Here is a 25,676-nt window from a genome sequence, read left to right on the forward strand (position 1 = left end):
GATTGTCTGTCATTTGGAAAATGCCTCCATCTAAATAAAAAAAAGTCTATGAACAAATCAAATGGACAGAGAGATGTCTGGTATCTTCTGTAGCATTTTAAAGCGCCACTCCAGCTTTTTTTTTTTTTTTTTTACTTAATTTCAGCGTGAAAAGTGGTGCTTCCTAATGCAAGGTCCCTGCTTCTACTAAAATACTTACCTGCCGCCATCTTCACCTTCTGTTGGCGCTAATCTCCAGCAGTTTGTGGCCTTCCAGCTGCTCTAGTGTTTGCTGGAGCGACCTGGAGTTCACAACTCAGTACAAGTCTGAGAGGCTTGTTCTGGCTCTCATAGACTTGCATTGAAAACTTACCATGTAACTTCTGACTTCCAGCCAGTCAGAAGCTGTGGTCATAAGATGGTGTCGTGGGACTGGAGCAATGCCGAAAAATGGTGAAGACGGTGGCAAGTGAGTATAAGAGTAGAGGCAGAGACCTTTGATTAGAAGCATCACTCCAGTGCTGAAAAAAAAACATACATGCTGGAGTTCTGCTTTTAAAAATTATCCTAAAATAAGCCAGTGGTACCTGCAGTTGGTTCCACTTAAAACTTGCTCGCTTCGTCCACTTTTAAAAGATATATTTTTGTACACATGCTCTCTGTTTGGTATTACTGTATTCTTACTAACCTGAAGAGTCTTGTTGACAAGTCAATTTCACCAGGAAATGAATACCATAAAAACGGCACCCAAGAGAAAATTGTGATATTGCATTTTTTTTGTTTTTCAATTTCACTGCACTTGGAATTTTTCCCCTTTCTTTCCCATGTATTGGATGGTAAAATGAATGGTGCTGTTCAAAACTACAACTTGTCCTTCAAAATATATGTCTTCATAATTTTGTAGATGGAGAAATGAAAAAGCTATCGCACTTGGAAGAAAGGGAGAAAATACAAAAGCAAAAAAATGCCTTGCCGAGAAGCGGTTCAAGGCGATTTTGTCTCAATAATATTTAATTGAACCGACTATAAAGTTGGGAATTGCATTATAGTAAATTTAGTTTACTCAATTTTGATATGTTTTAAAGTATTTTTTTTACCCTTTAGCATTTTTAACTTATAATTGATATAGGAAACTTGTTTTTTCTGTTCAATAAAAGTTACAAATCTTTTGTGAAAGCTTTGACCCTTTTATATTTATAAAGAAAAAAAAAACCTTCAGTATCCTTTTTAGGAAAGAACTATGTCAGAATCAGACAGTTGTATTCATCATTATTGTCAGTGGCACTTGAGTTATGAGAGGCCTGAGAACTGACATTAAGAAATAAGAAGGTATACTTGGCTATTGATTTCTTACAATGGGATCTGACGAGGGATTGTACAGTAGACTTTCTTGGTCTGCTTTTACTTCTTTTTGACCCGTTAACAGTGAAGATCATGTTCAATTGTTAAAAGCAGATAATTGCTTTTGCTGGTCTTTGTATGAAAGTTTCAAAAGTTTGCTCTTGCAATCTACTTTTGACCATAAATATGTAGTAAGGTATTAAATATGTATGTGTGTATATATGATATATACATTTTGTAATTAAATATATGCATCTTCATTCAGGAAACTGATAAAAGAAATGGAAGACAAACAGAGAACTGAAAAAGCTGAACTGGAAAAAATGCAACAAGAAGTTGAGTCTCAACGCAAAGAAACTGAATTTGTTCAACTACAAATTCGTAAGCAGGAGGAGAGCCTAAAGAGAAGAAGCATGGACATTGAAACCAGACTGCAAGATCTTTTGGCCGAAAAGAAGAATTTTGAAGAAGAGAGACTGCGGGAGCAGCATGAAATAAAACTCCAAAAGAAGAAACAAGAAGAAGAATCTTTTGCAAAGGTCCAACAAGATCTCCTGAGACTGCAGGATCTTCATAGTACAGAGAAAGCAGAGAAAACAGAGATTTTCAAAGAACTAGACAAACTAAAAAAGGAGAAAGATGAGCAATATATGAAACTAGAAGTCGAGAAGAAAAGGCTGGAAGAGCAAGAGAAGGAACAACTGAAGCTTGTGTTCCGTCTTGAGGAACAGCTTCGAGAAAAGCAAGAAATGATCCAACTTCTCAAAAGAGGAGACTTCCTGAGGCTTGAAGAAGAGATTGGAGTGCTTGAAGATGTTAGGGAGGATCTTCTCCGGGCTAAGGAAGCTAGGTCTGAAGGAGAAGAAGATCCAGATGAGGTAGAAAAAGCAACAAAGAAGTACACTACATTTAAGAGGACGCAGCTAGAGAAATTGTCCAGTTTAGTTGGTAATTTAAACCAACAGAAGGAAAGCTTAGAAAATGAAATAATCGCAGATCACGATACTCTTGGAAGATTAAATCTTTTGAATGTGGATCTCAGAGAAGATGATGGTTCTTTGACTTCAACTCCTGTGAATGAAGAGCGAGATATGATCAAGCAAACTGAACACAGGGTACATTGTAAGGAGAGGCAACTTCAGTACATAAAGGACAACCATTTGCCAGCATTGATGGAGGAAAAGCAGAGGGCGTCTGAGATTCTGGACAGTGGCTTGCTTGGATTAGACAAAACTTTATATCAGATTGAGAAAGAAATTGAGGAAAAGGCTGATCAGCTTGCACAGTTCAGAGCCAGCAGTGACCAACTACAACAGCTCCAAGAAACTTTCGAGTTTACTGCTAATATCGCTCGCCAGGAAGAGAAAGTTAGAAAAAAGGAAAAAGAAATCCTTGAGTCTAGAGAGAAGCAACAGAGGGAAGCTTTGGAGCAAGCAGTTGCTAAATTGGAGCGCAGGCATTCAGCACTCCAAAGACACTCTACAATAGACGTGGAAATAGAAGAGCAGAAGCGGAAACTGGCCACAATGGACATTAGCCAGGAACACGCTGGTCTGCAGGCAAGTCTTGAAGCTGAGCAAAAGGCTTTTGAACAAGACACAGAGCGGTAAGTTAATTCATGAGATGGAAATTTTGCTTATAAAAATTTCAGAAAGGTTAAAATTTTATTGTATGTATCACCACTTGGTAACATATCAGTCATAAGATTAAGAATATATTAATTATTCCACAATAGCATTTACAGTAATTTTTCATGTTCTGCATGTAGTTTATATCTAATATTGTGTTTTTTTTTCATCAAACAATATATTTTTATTAGTGATGAGCGAGTATACTCGCTGCTCGGGTCTCCCCAAGCATGCTCGGGTATCATCCGAGTATTTTTGGCGTGCTCGGAGATTTCGTTTTCATTGTCTCATCTACATGATTTGCGACTGCTAGACAGCTTGGAAACGTGTGGAATGCCTGTTTGTTAGGGAATTTCCACATGTATTCAGCCTGTCTACAAGTCGCAAATCATGCAGCTGAGATGAGGAAAACTAAATCTCCTAGCACGCCAAAATACTCGGAGCTCACCCGAGCAACGATGCTACTCGCCCATCACTAATTATTATAGTTAGCTCTTATTTTGTTTTGTATATACACAAATTGAAGACTGGATTTCAATTTACCACAAAAATCAAAGTTAAAAATACTCATCTTTTGACTCAGTAGCACTTATGGCTCCAATGTGCCTGTTTGCACAGTCGACAATGTCTCGGCATGACTTGATAAGATGGAGGATGGTGACTTTCTCCCATATCTGGACTTGGACATCATTGAACTCCTGTACAGTCTGTGGTGTTGCTTGGCGTTGCCTGAAGCACTGATACATAATGACCCAAAGATTTTCAGTTAGATTCTGGGAAGATGAGGTACAATCCATGACATTGGCTCCTTTGCCATTCAGGAACTGCCAGCACACTTTGATACACATGAGGCCTGGCATTGTCCCTCACCAGGAGGAGACTAAGTGTAAGGTCTTACATTGCCTTTGTGGTTTGCATCCTGATACATAGCCTACAGTACTCTCACTGCAGTTATCTCATGGAGGATTGTGCAACCCTCCAACAATATTAATATTCTCCCTGTGCAGCTGATCATTTCAAGGTATCAACGCCATGCTTTTGAGACTCTTATTTATTCAGACACAAGCAAACCTCGTAAGGAGATGCTGGAGTAAGTGAGCAGCCTGAATGGGTTCCTGTTACCAGTAGTGACAGTGACACTTGCAAAACTAGACAAGAATCCGTCAGGAAGGATAGGGAATAAAGCTCTTGCTATATTAGCGGTTGTCTTGCTGTTGCCTCTCCGGTGTACTTGTTGTCCCTTTTAATTTGCACCAAAGTAAGTGACATTGATTTAAATTCTCTTCTGGTCCATAGCTGTTCAGATTCATGTTTCTGAAGTTAAAGTAACTTATACTATTATGTTCTATGATGTGCAAGTGTTCCCTTCATGTTTTGGGGTGGTGTATAGGTCTGTATCTTGATATGACTTGATGTCATGTACTTGGAAATCAAAGCACTTCCATCAATAATATATTAAGAATTAGCCATTTAAAATATCTGTGAATGGGACATTTTGGGCTTTAATTTCTTACCATAGGTTTATTACAGGATGTAGTTTCACACTTTCAATATGGTTTTTGTTGATTTTAGGATCTTTGTTGTTTTTTTGTTTTTTAAGTTCACTTTTAAAGCTGTCTGTTTTGTTTTTTTTTTTTTCTTGCCATAATGTTTTATGGATCCCATGCAGATTGTGTCAGGGAATACAGCAGTTGAAACAGAAGATAGTGACTGATCCCCTTTCAAAAAATCTGTCGGGAGTCCTTGAAGAAAAGCCGTCCCTCGCCAACTCTCCAGCTAGCCCGGTGAAATCTCAGTCGCATTTCCTTCAATTGACTGATGACAGGTATATAATCACATTGAAATCCTCCTAAGTAAGCATGGCAAAACATGGCCACGGCTATAATAACCACATATTGTGCCTGAATGCTTTTATCGTTTTAGGCAAGAGTATTGTTATTCCAGGTTGTACTCGAAAATAAAATATTATGGTGAAAAATGTAATTTTCTCAGCTTTTAAAGTATTTATGTGATTACATCTAAATTGCCTGGTGCCAGTGCTGTAAGTGGATATAGCTGACAAATACCACTTTTTGATTACATTTGCTTTTTTTTTTTTAAACACTTTATAAGAGTGTAAATTGCTAGTCTTAAGCATAGAAGAAAGCTTGTTTTGCCCTTATAGCCCTAGAAGCGGAATTTACTTTCACGACTGCCTGATTAATGTATTTATGCTTACCCAGAATACACGCGTATATTGAGGAGGAAGTACAGAGACGGCTGCAAAATATTAATTTGCCAAGCGACGACATCAGCAGCCTGAGTGTATCCTACTCTCCTGAATGTGGAAAGGTGGGTATTGCGAAATTCGTACATTTCCTTACTTGTAACATCTAGCAAATTTTGGGAAACAGTCCCCTTACAGAGTAGTGAGAGCCTATTTTTATTTATTGCAGGTTGAAGTTTTTATTGGTACCATTTTTGGGTTCATAAAACTGTTTGTTCATGTCTTATCTTTGGGAAACTGGATGAACACAACATTTTTATCTATGGCATTGTTGATATTTAATTTTTTCTCTATTACAGGTTATTAGGTTGTAGTAATGCCAATTATGTGTGTATATGTACGTGTATGTGTGTGTATATGTAATAAATATATATTCGCCAGTTGGGACTTCTGGCCGCTGTCCCCGAATCCCATAATGCACCGCGTCAGTGTCACAAACTGCGCCTGTGCAAGTGACATACACGTGTCTGCTATTCCCATCAGACACAGTAACAGCCGCGTCGTTACTATGCATGCTCAAGAATAGTGGTGACGTGTATGTCACCACTATTCCTGCGCATGCGCAGTAACAGCCACAACTGCGCAGTCTACCCGCTCTACCCGTGCATGCGCGGTAATAGTGAACACCGCTCAACAAACACTACACCAGATACCAAAATACAGCACACAACAAGGAAGAAACAGTGCACAAGGGGTGAAAGAGGTCAAATGACCCAACACACAATATATAAATGCAGAGGGATGATCTAGAACAGATATGTTGGAAAGTGCAAATGGTGTGAGACATGTCCGCTGCTCCTATCAGCACCACTAAGCATACACAGATGTTAATCTCACCGCACTCCCGATGCGATAGCATCAGGCCTATTTCTAGTGTGTGTGTGTGTGTGTATGTGTGTGTGTGTGTGTGTGTGTGTGTGTATATATATATATATATATATATATATATATATATATTATAATTATGCATCAGTCCTGCTGATGCTTCTACTCGGTGCATAGTGGTCTTTCAGCGGCACTATGCAGCAAGAACCAGAGAAGACGCCTTTTGCCCACGGTCACCAAGTGTGCCGTCAACCAAGAGACGTGACTTTCTCATTCTAGATTACAGGAGCTTTAATCCCAGTCAGTAAATTTACAATGGTGTTGGAGTAATAAATGCTGTAAATTTGTTGCACTTAGTTGTCAACATTATCACATGAAAGATTGGTATTCTCATCACTGACATTTATGGCACAAATATCTGATAGATGCAGTTCCCACCAAATGGACTTGCACGTATGTCCCCATTGCACAGCCCCTGTCAGTGGAGACCACACCAAATGACAAAGTTCACTCCCATTTTCAACCACTGTCCCATTATGTCATTGTAGCAGATGACCCATTTACCTTGTTTCAGTAATAAGACACCTTCATAAGCAGAAGAAATGTATATGAATATTGTTTTGAATTGCTTGAGTCCTATTTTTCCTATAATTAATGACATATTTTATGTAGCTGTGTGTGAAAAATTTACTGTGTGACCCTTCACTAAAGACATAGGCAAATTATAATCCTGTTGTTTTCCCCAGGAACTCTTTGCATGCATATCATTCATTTTGCGCTAGAAAACTATTCCTCTGCTTGCAGCACGGTGGCACCCAGCGAGCTGTGGTGTAAACAGCATTTACTATTCTCTTTTGTTACAGTCTGTGTGGGTATAATTTAGCAGTAGAAATCTGTCAAAAGCTCTTGGAACTTTGAAATCCTTTCCGGACATTGCCCATAGGCAGACAGAAGCTGGAGTCCGATTTACGTGAAGGGATTTTATTATCTGGGCTTAATTGCTCTTAAATTCAGTTACATTTTACCACTCGAGAGTTCACGTCTGACCTGCATTTACTTATTTTGTAAGTAATGTTATGGAAAGATATAACTCATGGGTGTGAAAATTAATTCCGATAAAGCTATAATAAAAATAAAGTAAAATATAGCAGTTCCCTTATAGAATAATAACGTTAGAGTACTGTTAACAAGGACGCGTGTAAGACTCAATATAAAATATGAAATAAGATTTTCAACTAGTAGAAACAAAATTTGAAGTTGTATATAGTTATTGAAATTCAGCTGAAATAGACACTTGGGAGGAAAATTCTGAATTGGTCTCAGCCAATCAAATAGCCGTGTTCTCGGCCATGGTAAGGCTCCGCCTATAATGTATTTTTCAGTCGGATGACAGACAGACTATATACAGGGTATACAATATAGAGAAGTGGGAGTATTTAGCACTAAAAAAAATAACGTAACCGTAAATAATTTTCTATTTGTTTGATCTTACATTTCCATTTGCCTTTAATGTCATTTATGTTTACTGCACTTAGGGGAATGACAGTTTTCTGAACGGAATAAATCAAAGGAAAATTAAGTATGAGGTATGTAACTATTTGATTTACTTTGCTTTCCCATCTGATTTGCATGCCGTAGTGATCAGTGGTAATGGTAATAGTAGTTGATTGATAATTTGCCATCCTTTATTTGTAACAGTTCTTGTTTTAAAGTAACTGGTTGGGATTTTAGGCTCGGGTATTAAACCCGCTTCCTTTACGATTATATTTTTGAGTGGAAGATGCCAAGATGCAAAACAAAAAGTGTAGCTAGAGGGTTTCTATATTTGCTTATTTTTCTGTTCACAAACGTGCATACAAATATTTTTTTTTTCTTCAGGGACATGGCAAAGCTAATGCCTTACAGATTTTTTGGCATATTTAGAGAAAATGGGACACTTTTTTTTAACAATACCATATATTGGTCCAATGACGATAATGAATCCTGGCAAAAAAAAGAAGCAAATAACAGTCAGAATCCACCCTGTCATATCATCTTGTATAGTGAAAACAGCTGCACTCTGGGAAGTTTTTTGATTTTCAATGCAAATTTTTTTTTATTGAAGACACCACAGGGGAATAGTGCGTTGAGGTAACGTTTCGACCCTATGTCGGGTCTTTCTCAAACCTCACTTAAAGCACAAGAGAAAAAGAAGCGATCACGGCAGTATGAATATACCACAGACGGCGCTTTCTGCCCCACGCTTCCAGCTCATCTTAGGACCTCTGCCTGGTCCCTGCCACACCGGACTTCTACATATGGCACTTTAGCCCCTCCTGCATATTCATACTGCCGTGATCGCTTCTTTTTCTCTTGTGCTTTAAGTGAGGTTTGAGAAAGACCCAACATAGGGTCGAAACGTTACCTCAACGCACTATTCCCCTGTCGTGTCTTCAATAAAAAAAATTTTTGCATTGAAAATCAAAACTTCCCAGAGTGCAACTGTTTTCTCTTCACTGGATGACCGTCTGGACTAAGTTCCAGGTTCAGCTTGCACCTACCTCATATCCACAGAGTGCACGCCTTGTCTTTATCACTATATCATCTTGTATAGACCTTGATCAAAGTGTAAAGAGAAAAAAGGCCAGCAGTCAAAATGTCACATAAAATACAAAATTTTATTGATAATATATAATAAGACATAGGTACATGGAAGAGGGGGGAGAGAACTCACAAATGGCTGAAAAGAAGGCCTAGTATGTCACCCATATCTCCCAGGCAAACAACCCCATGTGGTCATACCACAAAAAAAGTTCATATAAGAGTCATACATAATTAAGTAAATATAATATACATCTACATAGTTCTTTGAGTCTCGGTTCACTAACTGGTAGTGAAAAGTATCTAATCTGGAACAATTGTTCATAATAGCTAGACCTACAAAGGGTCTGCAATATTACCTGGACAGAATGGGGGTAAACCATACAGCGGCCGGACCCCGACGCGCGTTTCGGAGCGTACTGCTCCTTCCTCAGGGGGCGTGGCTGGCAACGTCACTGTGTGATGTTTATATCATGCCAGATCAACAGCTATTGGGTGCGCCGGCTGGCTGTCATGTCCGAGGCAGCGCCCCTTCTAGACGAAACGGAAACACGCGGGCCCCACGTGATCCGAGACGTCAGAGGGAGGGAACAGCCATCGGGCCGACCAGTCAGCACTTGCGCAAGACAGGAAGTGCAAGATCCGCCATTTTGGAAAAGGGAATCTGAAAGGGAATGGGTACTCAGTGAATGTGCAATCATATAATAGAACGTAATTAAGTAACAAATATCAAATGACACATATGCGGGAGTATTCATAATCAAAACTCAGACAAGTCCACATAACGTGGAAGGGAAAACATTCTACATCTAAATCGATGTGTGGCAATGTAAAAGACATCATATAGCAGCCGCATGTAACATTATATATCCATGCCAGAAAACGCGGTAATACTCAAGATATGTATTGAATGTAGTGCACCTGTATAATTATATAATAGTATATTAATATATATATATATCTCTATATACAGTCAGCATGGAAAAAAGGCACCATAAAATATAATAACAATTATACATGGAAACCCTACCTAGAAGATGTATAAAGGAAATAGGGGCATATCGTGAAAACTGACATGTGACACAATAATGTCCCACGTGAACACGTCCATGCTAGCATGTATACAGTGTGTCACACACACCGTTACACGTGCATACATGGTATGTACACATCTGGGCAAGATGAATGTCCCAAAAGGGACCCAACTATACAGAGGCATACCATAAACAAACAAAAATTACACATGGACATAAATATACATGTAATCAAACAAAATAAACAAAACCACATAACACAAAAGACTCGATATAAACGTCCATGCGGCAAACTACATCAGCCACCCAGATGAAAAAGTGTCTTCACTTGAAAGAATCTTCATTGATTCTACTCCATCCATTTCAACATCTTGCCATTGAAGACTTCCTCCAAAAATAGCATGAAGAACAATTCAATAACGAATGAGATGTGTCTAGATATTAAAAAGAAAAAATTAAAACCAATAAAATAGAAAAAATAGAAAAGCTAAAAGGCCACAGTGATGAATCAAATGTTCAGCAGGCGGGAACTATAGAAACGGAGCAAAGGATATGTTCTCATTCAGACCATTTGGATGCATGGTGCCCAGTCTCCATATCCACCGAGTTTCAAGTTGAGCTAGGCGACCAGACAATTTACCACCCCTTATGTTTATTTTGAGTGAATCAATACCCCGAATCCTAAGTGATGCAGAGTTAAACTGGTGAAACTCTTTAAAATGTCTAGGCAATGTTTTCAAAAGGGAGTCATCAGTGCAAGACAAAGCAGCCTGTATACATAAGACATGTTCCCTTGTGCGGACTTTCAGCTGCCTCGTGGTCATACCCACATAAATTAATCCACAAGGACACGTAGCATGGTATATCACGTATCGAGAGGTGCATGATATCCGACACTTAATCTTAAATGTTTTTGTACCATCATGGTTAACAAATGAATTACACTGCTCAATGTTCGGACAAGCCACACACCTCCCACAAGGCGAACAACCATGCCCAGTTGAAAACGCATCCAAAAAAGTGGGCACCGAACGATGGACATAGTGACTGGTCACAAGTCTATCTCGTAAATTGCTGGCCCGCCTGAATGTAATAGAGGGAAACTTAGGAATAATTTTAGCTAAGATAGGATCAGCCTGTAAAATCGGCCATGCTTTCCTCATTGCCGTGTGGACCATCTCATGTAACGGATGGAAAGAGGTAATGAACCTCACAGTGTTCTCATTTTTACGTTTCTTAAATAAGGTGTTCCTGTAGAGAAGATCATTACGAGTCGAATATCTCGCACGTTGATAGGCTTTCTTGACACAGCGTTTACTGTATCCGCGTGACAAGAATCGTGCTTGTAAGTCCTTTGCTCTCATATGAAAATCACTATCTGAAGAGCAAATTCGACGTAGCCGTAAGAACTGACCCACAGGAATAGCCTTAATGAGATGATGCGGATGGCAAGAGGAGGCATGGAGGAGAGAATTGGTAGCTGTTTCTTTGCGGTAAATATCTGTCTGAATAACCCCATCCGCATCTTTCTTGATAGTGACATCAAGAAAGTTGATTTTAAATGAATCCCATGTCAAGGTAAGCTTGATGTTGTAATCGTTGAAATTCAAGGTAGACACAAATTCCATAAGGTCGACGGAACTACCCTGCCAGATAAACAAGATATCGTCGATATAGCGCGCCCAAAATGGAACACGGTCAATCGACCCCTGTCCATCAGACAGGAAGAGGTCCCTCTCCCACAGCCCCAGGAAGAGGTTGGCATAGGATGGCGCAAAGCCAACCAAGTGTCCTTTATGTATATGTATCGGCTTATTCTATCTGCCATATGATTAATTGAGGCTTTTTTGGCCCCATACATATTATGTATACCACAATTTTTACTTATTGTATAGACCTTGATGGTTGTTTTAAGGTTTGGGGTAAAAAAAAAAAAAAGGATGACAACAGAAGTTGTTTTTCTAACATTAACCCGTGTTTAGGTGGCCACATTAAACACAAGACCATTTGCCAAAACCACAAAATTAGCTGCATTTTAGACTTACAAGTTTCCTATGTCTCCCATCGGTTATCATCTCTAAATTTAAGGCTTAGTACACAGGACAAAAATAATTTTAAGAGATCAGACTGGTATTAAAAATAAACGTTACTAGTCTCCCGGAGGTCAATTTCGGGAGCTGATCTGATTCATGCTAGTCTCTGCTTTCTGGTTGCGTCTCAACACACTGGAAATGCCATCTCCGCTAATCACAACCTATTGGCTGAGTATGAATTTTCAATCACTTTTGATATGGAGATGGGCAAGGAAGTAGAGATCAGCAGAGTTGGGTTCAGTGAGGAAGAGTATTACTACTTTTAGTTTTGTATACCAATCTTAAAAAAAAAAAAAAAATAAAAAATAAATATATATATATATATATATATATATATATATATATATATATATATATATATATATATATATATATATATATTATATAATATATTATATAATATATTTACCCTTTTGGCATCCCCTTTAAGATGGCTCCTATACGACGTGGAATATCCTGTGCCTAATCTTTTTGGTTGCTGTGCCTACTCCATCAAAATTTGGATTGTCATTCCAGAGCAAAACATACATTTTCTTGAAATGGCTAAAAAAATCTAAAAAATGGTTCGACCGTAAGTGAAAAGCATAAGATCGATGCTGCTGTCATACAATACAGTTGTGTGAAAGTGTTTGCTCCCTTCCTGATTTCATTTTGTTTTGCATGTTTGTCACACTTAAACGTCTCAAATCGCCAAATAAATGTACTGTATATACTTGTGTATAAGCAGAGATTTCCAGCACATATTTTGTGCTGAAAACGACCCCAGCCAAACCCCCCCCCACTGCACTTGCAGTGAACATTAATTTCTCTTACAGGGCACACACAGTTTCAGCCGCAGCTGCCGGCTCCAAAAGCATAAAAAAAACCCCTCCTACTTACCTTCCCTGCGCGTCCCCGCAGCATCTCGTTCCGGTGCTAGCAGCTCCTGCGGCCGAGTGATCACATGTCCCCTAGGCATGGAGAGAGGTGAATATTCATTACCTTAATGAGCGGGGACATGTGATCGCTCAGCTGCAGGAGCTGCTGGCACCGGAGCGAGGTGCTGTGAGTGTACGCAGGTAAGGTAAGTAGGAGTTTTTTTTTAATGATTTTTGCATGGGGGCCATACATACAAGGATCGGGATGAGGAGCCATGCAGACAAGGCTGGTAATAAGGAGCCATGCAGGCAAGGCTGGTAATAAGGAGCCATGCAGACAAGGGTGGTAATAAGAAGCCATGCAGACAAGGATGGTAATAAGGAGCCATGCAGACTAGGATGGAATTAAGGAGCTAATGAGACAAGGGTGGGAATAAGGAGCCATGCAGTCTAGGATGGTAATAAGGAGCCATACATACAAGGATATGAGCAACCATGCATACTAGGATGGGGTTTGGGGGATAATGAATACCTGGATTATACTCTAGTCAATAAGTTTTCCCAGTTTTTTTTTTTGTAGGCAAAATTAGGTGCCTCAGCTTATACTCGGGTCGTCTTATACATGAGTATAAATGGTAAATATTAGATTAACATAACACAAATTAAACTCAAAATGCAGTTTTTTTAAATGAAAGTCTCTATTATTAAGGGAAAAAGAAATCTAAACCTACAGGTCCCTGTGTGAAAAAGTGATTGTCCCCACCACCCTTAAAACATAAATTAACCTTGATTTATCACATCTTTGGGAAGCCGAGTTCAAATTCCTTAGCCACATTCAGGCCTGATTGCTGCCACACTTGTTCTCAATCAAGAAATCACTTAAATTGGACCTGCCTGACAAAGTGAAGTATCCCAAAATCTCCTCAAAAGCTAGACATCATGCCGCGATCCAAAGAAATTCTGTAGCAAATGAGAACCAAAGTAATTGAGATCGATCAGTCTAGAAAAGGTTATAAAGTCATTTCTAAAGCTTTGGGACCCCAGTGAACCACAGTGAGAGCCATTATGCACAAATGACAAAAACTTGCTGTGGTAAATGGAGCCATGAATTCTGCTACTGTATCTACCAAAAAATTCGGAAGGAGAATGTCCGACCGTCAGTTCGTGACCTCAAGCTGAAACGCACGTGGGTTGTGCACCAGGAAAATGATCCAAAACACACCAGCAAGTCCACGACCAAATGGATTAAAGTGGTTGTCCACTACTAGGACAATCCTTTCTAGATCAAAATGTTTGACCTCCATAAAATAATAAAGCCTATACTCTCCTCCCATGTCGACACCAATCAGCGCTCACATCATTGTCCCCGCCTTCTGACAAAGCTGCAGCTGATCTCATTTTCTCTTCATGCTCAATTCAGTTGTAAGCGGTGACAGTGACTCCGGTGCTGATTGGGCATCAGTGTCACAACAGAATTGGAGCTCCGGGAAAGCAAATGCCGACATCGTGGGAATGGCACCAGCACTGGACAGGAGTATACCCTTTATTGTATTGGGGTCAAACGAGGGGTATGAAAAAGAAAATTAAGACTTTAAAGTGGCCTACTCAAAATCCTGACCTTAATCCAATGATCTTAAAAAGGTAGTTCATGCTCGGAAACCCTCCAATGTGGCTGAATTAAATCAGTTCTGCAGAGATGAGTGAGCCAAAATTCCTCCAGAGCGTTGTAAAAGACTCATTACCAGATATTGCAAACACTTAATTGCAGTTGTTGCTTCTAAGGGTGGCCCAACCAGTTATTGGGTTTAAGAGGCAATCCTTTTTTTCACACAGAATCTTGTAGGTTTGGATTTCTTTTTCCCTTAATAATAAAGACCTTCATTTAAAAACTGCACTTTGTGATTACTTGTGTTATCTTTGTACAATATTTAAATTTTGGTTGGTGATCTGAAACATTTAGGCTATGTGCCCACGTAAGCAGAATTTTCCTGAGCAAACGCAGACTTTCGCAGGAAATCCGCGTTTTTTTCGCGTTTTTATAGTGGTTTTTTTGTGCGGATTTTTTGCTTTTTTTCCCTGAGCATCCTAATACAATGAACATATTGGCAAATCCGCAGATTTTCTGCAAAATTAATGAACATGCTGCGTGTTTTTCCACCATGCGGTTTTTTGCGGAAAAAAACGCAGCATGGGCACAAATTGCGGAATGCATTCTAATAATGGGATGCTTAATGTATACGTTTTTTAAGCGTTTTTGCAGGGGAAAAACGCAATAAAAAGGGAAAAATACTGAACATGGGCACACAGCCTTAAGTGTGACAAACTTGTAAAAGAATAGGACATCAGGACAAGACTTTGTATTTACTTAATAGCTAGTTTGTCTATGTGAAAGGAATATGATTTAACTGTTTAGGTGCAATGTTTGGTGCTACCACAGTCTTTTGTGCCCAGTGACATATTCCACTCAGCTATAAATTCTGTTAAAACGGTTGACCTTTCAGTTGCAGTACATTCTGTACCAGTAATAGTTTCTCTTTTTTTTTTTTTTTTTTTATAATTAGATTTAGGCTATGTGCCCACGTTGCGTGTTAAAACGCACACTAAAAACCGGACTCCTTCCCTTCACCGCGATTTTACCGCGATTCTGTTCGATTTTGCTGCGATTTTCTCAAGCACTTTCCAGGCGATTTGAAGCATCGCTTGGAAAGTGATTGACAGGTTGGTCACACTCGTCAAACATAGTGTTTGACAAGTGTGACCAGCTTTTTACTATTAAGGCCGCCTATGCGGCATCAATAGTAAAAGATAAAATGTTAACAATGATAAAAAAAAAAAAAAAATCGGGGTATATTTACCTTCCGACGTCCCGCGCTGCCATCCCGGGCCACAGCGTTCCCAGTAATGCCTTGCGAGACCTGTGATGACGTTGGTCTCGCGTTACTATAGCGATCTCGCGAGACCACGTCATCACAGGACCTTGCCGCAAGGCATTACTGGGAACGCTTAGGCCGGGAATGCAGCGCGGGACGTCGGAAGGTAAATATACCCCGATTTTTTATTTTTTATTCTTTTTTTTTTTACAGGGGTATGGTACCCAGGGCCTGGAGGACAGTCTCCTCTCCTCCACACCATGGGTACCAACCGCACATGAGACGCTTAACTTCCCGCATGGTGGGCATAGCCACATGCAGGAAGTAAGCGATTCTCATGCATTCCTATGGGTGCGGAATCGCGGCAATTCTTTGCGATTCCGCACAAAAGAATGACCATGCTGCGATTTTTTCCGCAGTGCGTTTCCGCCGCGGAAAAAAGCGCAGCATTAGCACAGCATGTGCGGAATGCCCTAGGAATGCATGGGGGGCGTTCTGTACACGATTTTTAAACATTTTCGCGCCGAAAATCGCTGCAAAAATGCTTAAAAATCGCATCGTGGGCACACAGCCTTAATTTTTATTCGCATGTCCTACTTATAGTTGCGATTTCTATATGTTTTTGCCACATTGCTGCGCATACTGCTTGAAGAAATTCAACATTAGTGTGACGAGCGTCAGTTTACGCTGAGTCGTTTTTCTTTGAATGAGTGGACCCTCTGGACCGTGGCACCCACCCACCTAGAGCGAGCTGACCTAGTGAGGAACCACCCCCTATACAGGGAGTGTCAGGGGCAAGACCATGGGGGTGAGCCAACACGGCTGCTGGACCAGACGGCCGGCTCAGGAAGCAAGACAAGGCGAGACAAGGCATTAGTTCAAGTAAACTTCATTCAGGAACACTTCAGGGTACAACAGGTGCAAAGGTGAACATACAAAGCAAGATGCGTGCAAGGGCACGCTGAGGTCCAAGGCATGAGGAACTCTTCAAGGTAAAACAGGTGCGAAACGTGAACACACAGAATCCATATAACAAGGTGCGTGCCAGGGCACGCCAAAATCCAAGGCAGGGTGCGAGAAATCGGACTCCGGAAGGCTGGCAAGGGCTGACAGGGTCCAGGCATCAGAGTGTAGACATCTGGCTCCAGACCTCCGGCAGTAGTCAGCTGGCTTAAGGAATCCGGCAAACAAACTAGGAGACAAAACAGGGTGCGTGCAAGGAGACACGCCAGGATCAGATTCACAGAACGGAGTCCTGCGCATGCCGAGGGGCATGCCAGGGACGGGTACAAGGACGGTGGCCTGCGCGTGCGAGGGCACTCCAGGGAGGAGCACAAGGACGGTGGCCTGCGCGTGCGAGGGCACGCCAGGGAGGAGCACAAGGACGGTGGCCTGCACGTGCGAGGGCACGCCAGGGAATGGCATCGGAATCCGGGGTGCTGGCATCGACCGACAGGGTCCAGGAATCAGGCTACGGACATCAGCTCCGGACATCAGGCCGCAGTCATTTAGGTCCGGACCTCTGGCAGCGGTCGGCAGGTTACGGAATCCGGCATGCAAACTAGGGTTCAGAGCGGAGCAAAAGAGGCAAAAGGCTTTGTGCAAGAGTAGCACGAAAAGGCACAGTGCGAGAACCAGCGTGCGTACAAGGGAGCACGGAGACCACAGCTGGGGTACCGGCAGGTGGTACCGACGAGGGCATAAGCAGGCGGGCACGACTAGAGGCGGCACCGCTGCGGCCACGCAGCCGGAAACCACTATAGCACTGGACGGGGGCACGGCTGAGGCACACAGGCGAGCACGGCTAGAGGTGGCACGGCTGAGGCACACCAGGCAGGCACAGGCGACCAGGCACGTGCACGGAGCCACAAGGCAGGGCTAGGCAAAGATACAGGACAGAGACGCGTGCAGACAGCACGGCAAAGCCTAGTACGAAAAGTGCAAGAGCGCACGAAGTATCAGAGACAAGGCATAGAGTAGAAGACAGGACCCTGCGCATGCAGAGAGCATGCCAGGGGCAAGGTACAAGACGAGACCTGCACGTGTAGAGACACGCCAGGGACAGTGTCTAGCAGCGGAGCGTAGGCCGAAGCCCAGAGCCGGGCCAAGGGAGAGCCTTGGGACTAGACAGGGTACAGAGCGGAGCCTGCACGTGTAGGAGACACGCCAGGGACAGACACAGAACGAGGCCTGCACGTGTAAAGAGACACGCCAGGGACAGGGTACAGAACGGAGTCTGCACGTGTAGGAGACATGCCAGGGACAGGGTAGAGAGCGAGGCCTGCACGTGTAAAGAGGCACGTGAGGGACAGAGCAAAACATAACAAGGAAACATAGCAAGGACAAACAGAGCATGGAGGACAAATCGAGACGGAATACATTCACGGAGCGTGTGCAGAGACGCATGACAGAGCAGAGTGCAAGGGCACAGAATAGAGGGAGCAACCCCACAGACCAAGCAGCCATGCAGAGAAGCAATACAATACTCATGCCCTGAGCATAGGAAGGGGCGGTATGATGTAGGGCATAGCACCACCACTTCCGGGACAGGACCAGGGAAGAGTTTCCAGTTCAGATCCTCTAGGATCACAGAGCGCAGTCACATGATCAGGATTCCAGACATGCAGGGAAGATTGCAGAACCGGACAGTGCAGGATCCTAGGAAAGGTCACATGATCAGGGTTTCTAGACATGCAGAGACAATTGCAGAACCAGACAGTGCAGGATCCTAGGAAAGGTCACATGATCAGGGCTTCAGACATGCAGACACGAATGCAGAACCAGCCTATGCTAGAACATAGGAAGGACACATGATCAGGGATTCTAGACATGACGAGATGATCACAGAAGGCAGAGCAGAAACGCAGGCATCCTGCAGCTCAACAGACATGAGATGAGTGTGCACACTGCTCTAGGGAACATGCAGGATAGCAGACACGAGATGCGCATGCACACCGCTCCAGGGGTTCTTGAGGCAAAACCGACATGGCGGACATGACAGACATGGCGAGCATGACAATTAGCATATTTACGATCCCTGGAGCAGACCCTCCGTGTTACAAAATTATCCCTATTCTTGACTTTTGCAACACAGACACCTTTTAATACATTTTCTTGACCTTTATCAGACATGAAACAGTATGGTTTTTACTGGCAGGTTTTGAGAATTGGTTGTTCTATGGTAGGAAGATTTTGTGTAATTTAAGAAAACCTAACCAAGACACTCCAGATGAGAATGAAGGCTTTATTAGATCATGATCAGGTATAATTCAGTACAAGTAAATGGACCAACATTTTGGTACACGTCAGAGACCGAGCTGAACCCTAGGATGTTAACGTGATTACACAACCAGCATCCCACTTATCCGCTCTCTCTATATGTCGCCATGAACAAGATCCAATGTTGGATGAAACGTTAGCCCATTTATTTGCATGGAATTGCGGTATACCTTCTGTTGATCACGTATAGTCTTCATTCGTAGTGCCGTGGTCACGTCGCATTACTATGATTTATAAAGCCCCTATTGCCAGAAAGATTAGCATAGAACGGTATCAATTTAGCTACTTTTGTAGTTTCTGTGGTAGATCTGTCAATGTTTTAAAAAGCAAAAATATACTCCAGTCCATGAGTTTTTCTAGTGTACAGGCAGCTGAATATTATGCATCTTCCTCTAGTGGACTCTGGTATAAAAACACTGGTCTTGATGAATCTTCCCCCTCCCCCATAAATGAATTGACACTAAAATTTGTGCCAAGTTATGTGTGTATCACAGTAAAAATAAATCTTTTGAAAAGGTAGTACTCATGGCCCCCCTTCCCCAGGTGATCCCTGGATCCCAGCTTACAAAACTGGCAAGAAGCAAAAAAGAAAGTTTCAAAACTTTGTGTACATATATCATGTATCTTAATTTACAGCTTTTCTTCTGCAATGATCTTGCACAGATTGAATGATAAATATCCCCTACATACTGTATATTGACTAGTCATTGCCATGTTAAAAAGATATCCACATCAAATTAATTAGGGAAAAGTATTTTTTCCAACGATAGCAAATGGCATGACACGTGTAAAGGATGGATCTCCGTACCATTTAACGCCTTCACCATAGGACCGTTTTTCGTTTTTCGCTCCCCTTCTTCCCAGAGCAGTAGCTTTTGTTTCCGTCAATATGGCCGTGTGAGGGCTTGTTTTCTGCATTTTTTTATCCACAAAAAATCCAAGTGCTTTGACATTGTAAAAAAAAAATAATAAAAAATAAAATTCCAATTTTTATTTTTTTCTTTTACCATGTTCACTAAATGCTAAAACTAACCTGCCATTATGATTCTCTAGGTCATTCTGAGTTTGCAGATACCAAACATGTAAAGGTTTGTTTTATTTAAGTGATGAAAAAAAAATCCAAAGTTTGTAAAGGCGCAATTTTACGAGACCCGTAGCATGTCCATCGCCTGATATTGCATTTCTTTGCAATGTTGCGGCAACTCAAAAAAAAAATGTTTTGGCGTTTCGAATTTTGTTCTTGTTACACCATTGATTGATCAGAATAATTATTTCTGTATGTTGACTCATCAGGTGATTCTCAACGCGATGCTATCAAATACGTGTATTTTTTATTTATTTTTTTTGTTTTATTGTGAATGGAGCAAAAGCCGGTGATTTGAACTTTTTATATTTTTGAACACTTTTTTTTACACTTTTTACTTCAATTGTCTGCTTAGCAGACTTGAAGTTGCGATTTTCTGATTGTTTGTACACTACGCAAAGCAGATGGGCAATGACAACCACGGGGATCTCCTGCAGACCCCCAGCTGTCATGCCAACCCATCGGCTCGCAGCATTCATGTGGCAGGGGCGCTGATGGGTGGAGTTAGGGACACTTGTGGCTCCATCATGTTAAATGATGCTGTCAGAGATTGACAGAGACATTTAACATGTTAACAGCCTCTGGTGGATCGCGATTCCACCAGCAGCTGTTAGAAGCACACGACAGCTGATAAAATAAGCTCTCATGTGCTGGAAAACATACGGGCTCCACGCTGGAGCCTGCATCAAAGGGTGACATGTGACGTGTGTGTGTATGTATGTATGTATGTATGTATGTATGTATGTGTGTGTGTGTGTGTGTGTGTGTGTGTGTGTATATGTGTATGTGTATATATATATATATATATATATATATATATATATATATATATATATATATATATATATATATATTTGTCCTGAAGGGGTTAAATAGATCTGTTGTAGTTACATTGAGAACAAGTGCTCTTGGCTGCCAATGAGAATAGTATAGCAGCTGAAGATTTAGTTTTATATCTGTTAGAAATCTTGAGGTTGCTGGAGGAACTTATGTATGTTAAATACTGTTCATAAATAAAGTGATGGAATCATGGGTAATTCTTAAATCAACACTAATCACACATTGATCACTTCACTGAAATTAAAAATGTGCACATTAAGGAGATATTAGATCGTTTCCTTTCTCTAATGTTTTAAACATAAAATACAACATCCTCAGGCAAATCGTAGAGAGATGTCGATTCCCGAGATCGGAACAACATCCTCACCGCCAACGAGACGAGGCAGAATCGTGTTCAATGACAGACAGAATCTAAATCCTGTGACTGCTGATTTGTATTCCTTCTCCACTCAAAAATGTTCCGACTCTCAAGAGAAACATTTGAAGGAACAGAAAGAGAAAAGGAAAAATAGATCATCCATTAGTGAATATTTTGACTTTTCGTCTGACACAGAACGTGAACCAAGTCACCTTCTCAGTAGAAATCTCTCCAACAGCAAATACGCTCATCAAAATATCTCTTGTGCTTTTCAGCAAATTACTGCCAAGACCAAAGAGAAGCATTTAGAAAGTGTGTCTAGTGACCATGATTTCTTTATAATGGAACTTGACTGGACTTTATGCCAGCAAATGTCCTCCTCCAAGATGAAGACGCTTGATAATGAGCAACCCCAGTATAATGATATATTTCACTGTAATCTCTCTGAGACCAATATGCTTTTGGAAAACAAGTATTTCTGCCCTGCTCACGAGGGTATCCTCCAACAGCCTCATACTTACCAGCGTGACTCAGAAGTGAGCAGAGATTGTTCTTCATGCAAAGATGCAACACATCATAAATACAGTTTGCAAAATCTTTTTAGCAGGTTTTCTTATCTTTATAAGGAGAAGCCACTACCAACTATACAAAATGTTATTAAACAAGCTAAAGACGTATGTAGTGTGCAAGCACAGAATGTCCGCAATCTTCCAGGTCTTTCACTTATTAAAGATTTGCAGTTTGTGAACTATTTTCATTTGTCAAAATCAAGCCAGAAACCAGATGAAGCCAGCGTTTTGGATCCTCAGAAGAACAAGGTGAAGGTCTACAGCATTAGCCCATCAAGTATGTGGAGTCCAGATAATCCGAATCTAATGCTAGTTGGACTTTCTATAAAAGCGGAAATGGGTGATGGAGGCCACCACCTTTCTCAGTTTGAATATGATCAGACAGGTAATGTCACTTTGTTTCCACCAACATTTTTTGAACTCCCCAAGAAAGTTCAAGAACTAAGAAATTGCTGTGCAGATGAAATTCTTGATCATTTCCTCATGACTGTGCCCGACCTGCGCGTTAAGAAGAATGAATGTGACACTATCTACTGGATCTCTGTTGGTAATAAGAGTCATCCAGAGCCTCGACTTGCCTGTTTACTCTCGTCAACATCAAATCTTAGCTTTATAATATTTTCAGACACCAATTCTAAGTTTCTTTTTACTCTTCCAGTCAGTTTATTGGCAGAGCTTCACATCAGTTTCGGAGGGCAAAGCCTACAGCTGCTTGGTACCTTTGATGAATCCCCTGTGACTATTTTTACGTTTGATAATAGCTGTACTCTGCGACTATGTCAATTCCTAACAAAACTGCATGTGACTGATTCAGACTATGCCAAATATTGTAGTCATCCACTCTTGAGTAGGGATTTGATGGAGCTGTCAACTGACTGGAATGCAGATCTCGCTGACCTTGTCTGCTCTAATGGTTTTAAAGTGACTTGTAGCTTCAAGAGTGCATTAGCTGATGTGGCGTATCTTCTACATGAAAATACTAATAGCGTTAAACCAGCATTAGGAGATATGCGCTTGTTGCTTTACACATCAGTCAGGGTAGAACATGTGCATGGTCAATGTGCCTACAGGTCACTGGCTCTCACTCATACATCTATTGCTCTTGTACATGACGGGCTTTTCCAGCCTAACTTGGGCACCTTGAGACTTTCAATGTCGCATTTTGACCAGATAAAGTTGCATTCTCTCAGTAATGTGAAATGCATTATCTTAACAGACAAAGAGGATTTAACCAAAATAACAATTGTTTTTAGTAATAAAGACCAGAAAAATAACCTAGAGTTGAATGAAGGTGAAAACGAATTGCTCTCTGTTATTTCTACGTCAGACCTAAATGACCATCTGCCTTTATCTACAAATGTGTGGAAACTGACACTAAGCTCATACAAATATGCACTTTTTCTTATAAGACACTTAACATCATAGTTCTAGAAAATATACCAGAAGAAATGTTTTTATGGTCTGGAACTTCTTTAAACTTTTAGAACTGTTAAGAGGAGTTTTTGCTGTCAATATATTTTAGTGTCTAGCTGAAACTTCAAAGAGGGGAGGTTCATTATACTCCAGATTTCTTAAAAAATATTAGTTTCAAATGATGACACATGCTTATTTTGCATGTAAATTTATTCAGAGAGTGGGTGGGTTTTCATTGAAGGTGCAGGTTCACTTTTTGCCCATATTTAGTATAATTTAGACTAAGACTAGAACTAGCACAAATTACTACTCAACTCCAGGCCTGTTTATAGCCGGTGTAGGTTTTCCATTCTTACATAAGGAGAGGGAAAGAAGTGACATTTGTCAAGAGACCTATACATTAATATATGTATTATTACTCCACCGTACTCTGGAAAAATCCTGGGATACAAAATGTTGGTCTTCATGCGTTCCGCCAAAGGTGTTGATATGAAAAGATGTTGATAAATGTCAAAATACAGTCGGTCCAGTCTCTTAATTGGGAAGTCATGTTAGTTCCTTCAGGGTTTACATTAAAGGAGTTTTCTAGTTGTGTAAAGTAGTTGTCCTTTCCTTCGTATAGGTCTCAAATATCATATCGGTGAATAGATTGTATGCCAGGAGTTTGCAGTGGAATACAGGACTTGGGCAAGCCCCACTGTCTCTTGGAACGAGATAAAATACTCAGCCCAGCTGTGTTGGTAAAGGGGGCAGTGCTAAAAATGAAGAGGCCACAGCTCTCTCACAATCACTGTGGCCCTTTCATACCGTTCATAAACGGTAGAAGCGAAAGTCAGATCCCGATCGATCAGATGTCCTAAAATATGTTTTCCCATTTGTCACGTAAGTAAAGCAGAATTCTGAAAGTAAAGGCAACATAAGTCAGTGACAACTACCCTGATTGTGGTAACTGTTGTCAGTCATGATGTTTGACCCACAAGGACGTCGGCACTGAATGTAATGGATGCCTTTTACGTAGCTAATATGATGTAATGCCTGATTAAAGAATAGCGCATTCTCCCTGTGACGAAAAACCATTTTAGATATCTACTTTTTTTCAGCGACTGAAGATGGGTCCTAGATGACTGTCCCCTTCTATGGCATTAAGGGCTAATAAGAGAATTTATTACTGCTCTAATATTCACAACCGTTACAACATTTTAACACTTGAAGCAGAAAACTTTTATTATTTTATCCTATTTAACCAGATGGCCTTGTTGTTATGTATTGTCGAACACCGTGCATTTTCTGAAAATAAAAAACAAAGCAATACGTAGAAATAGGAACCAAAGTGTTCCGAAGTTGAAGGGAACATGTCATGTTGAAAATATTGAAGGACGTCATCGAGCTAAAGGAGCTGATCAGATTGATATATATTCTTGTAGGAAAAGTTTCAGCAAGTTACACATTGAAAGCTCTGGTGTTTGTATGTCAAGATCTAGTGGGCGGCCCTAATCAGTGATTGAAAGTATTACCGTACATACACAACTGTCAATTACTAGTAGGACAACCTGCTGGACTCATATACATACTTTCACGAGGGGATTCAATGACTAACATGCATGTTTTACTGAAACTTTTCCACAAACCTAGATATCATTCTGACCAGCTTCTCCTTCTATATACCATATCTACAGATCGGACTGAATGTACAACGTGACCGGTTACCTTTAGACCCTTCATGTGAACGAGTTCTCTCATTAGAATTTTGAACCTGTAGAATAGTATTGATATTTTGTACGCTTATTTGGGCTCATCAATACAATCCCAGAGCCGCATACACTATATTTTCTAATAAATGCTATTTGCCCGCTCATGTCTTCTCACTGGATGCCCGATTTAGAACCGAGAAGGGTCATCCTTATGCGGTGCTGCATTTTGCAGCCCTGTCCCCGGGATGACCCAATAGTGCAAACGTTCAAGCTTTGAACATGTCTCTGTTTCTGAAATAACGGCTAGTTCTATTTCTACAAACACGGCTATGCTTGATGTAAAAACTGCTGCTCCAAGTTATGTGCTCAATTCCCTTTCTTCCACGTATCTTTGAATATAATGTCTCTGAGAATTTGTTTTGTCACAGTGCATTGACACATTCAGATCAGACATTGTAATGAATAAAATATTGATTGGGGATCTAATCATGTTTTGTGTGGTTTATTGTATTTCTCATCCATATACCGCAGCCTTCAAAATTACCAGCACTTTATACACTCGTTCTTACACTTGATTTGTAATACCTGGCCACCGCTAAGGCTTATGAAATTAGGTTTCTTATTCTCCTCATACATCATTATGTAACATGTTTCCCTGCATGAAAGCTTACCATTTATTATTAAATCAACCTTCTCTTTATATGTGTTCATACACGCCATTATTTTATTACATATCTCAATTTCACTCGGATACACAAGTCTCTGTAGACTGAGGGTTTTGTTATATTTTTCACAGTTTTTTTATACACCCCTTGTGTATGTGACGTGTTTCGGTCTAGTTACAGCTGCTTAAGCTTACCTAAGAAAAAAATAATACATTTAGTTGTACAACCAGCATTTAGATCATGTGAATATGTATCCTCTTAAGGTAATTGTATTGCTTATTTTTTTTGGGCTGACCTTGATTTG

General features: G+C 40.7%; 1 protein-coding gene across 7 annotated transcripts in view; it reads left to right on the plus strand.

Annotated features, from left to right (window-relative positions):
• Positions 1–25,676, plus strand: part of KIF16B (kinesin family member 16B) — a 538,624-nt gene that overhangs the window by 252,115 nt on the left and 260,833 nt on the right. For 4 of the 7 annotated variants that reach the window (XM_073553806.1, XM_073553804.1, XM_073553805.1 and 1 more), the window contains 4 exons: positions 1,586–2,926; positions 4,618–4,773; positions 5,171–5,279; positions 7,575–7,625. In XM_073553806.1, coding sequence (XP_073409907.1) covers positions 1,586–2,926; positions 4,618–4,773; positions 5,171–5,279; positions 7,575–7,625 — 1,657 coding nt within the window. Of the gene's footprint in view, positions 1–1,585; positions 2,927–4,617; positions 4,774–5,170; positions 5,280–7,574; positions 7,626–20,994; positions 25,194–25,676 lie in introns of those variants that run through there. The other 3 variants (XM_073553802.1, XM_073553803.1, XM_073553807.1) reach the window with 2 other exon arrangements.

The sequence above is a fragment of the Dendrobates tinctorius genome, unplaced genomic scaffold (assembly GCF_039654945.1).
Source record: "Dendrobates tinctorius isolate UK_male_01 unplaced genomic scaffold, ASM3965494v1 ptg000203l, whole genome shotgun sequence".
Lineage (NCBI taxonomy): Eukaryota > Metazoa > Chordata > Amphibia > Anura > Dendrobatidae > Dendrobates > Dendrobates tinctorius.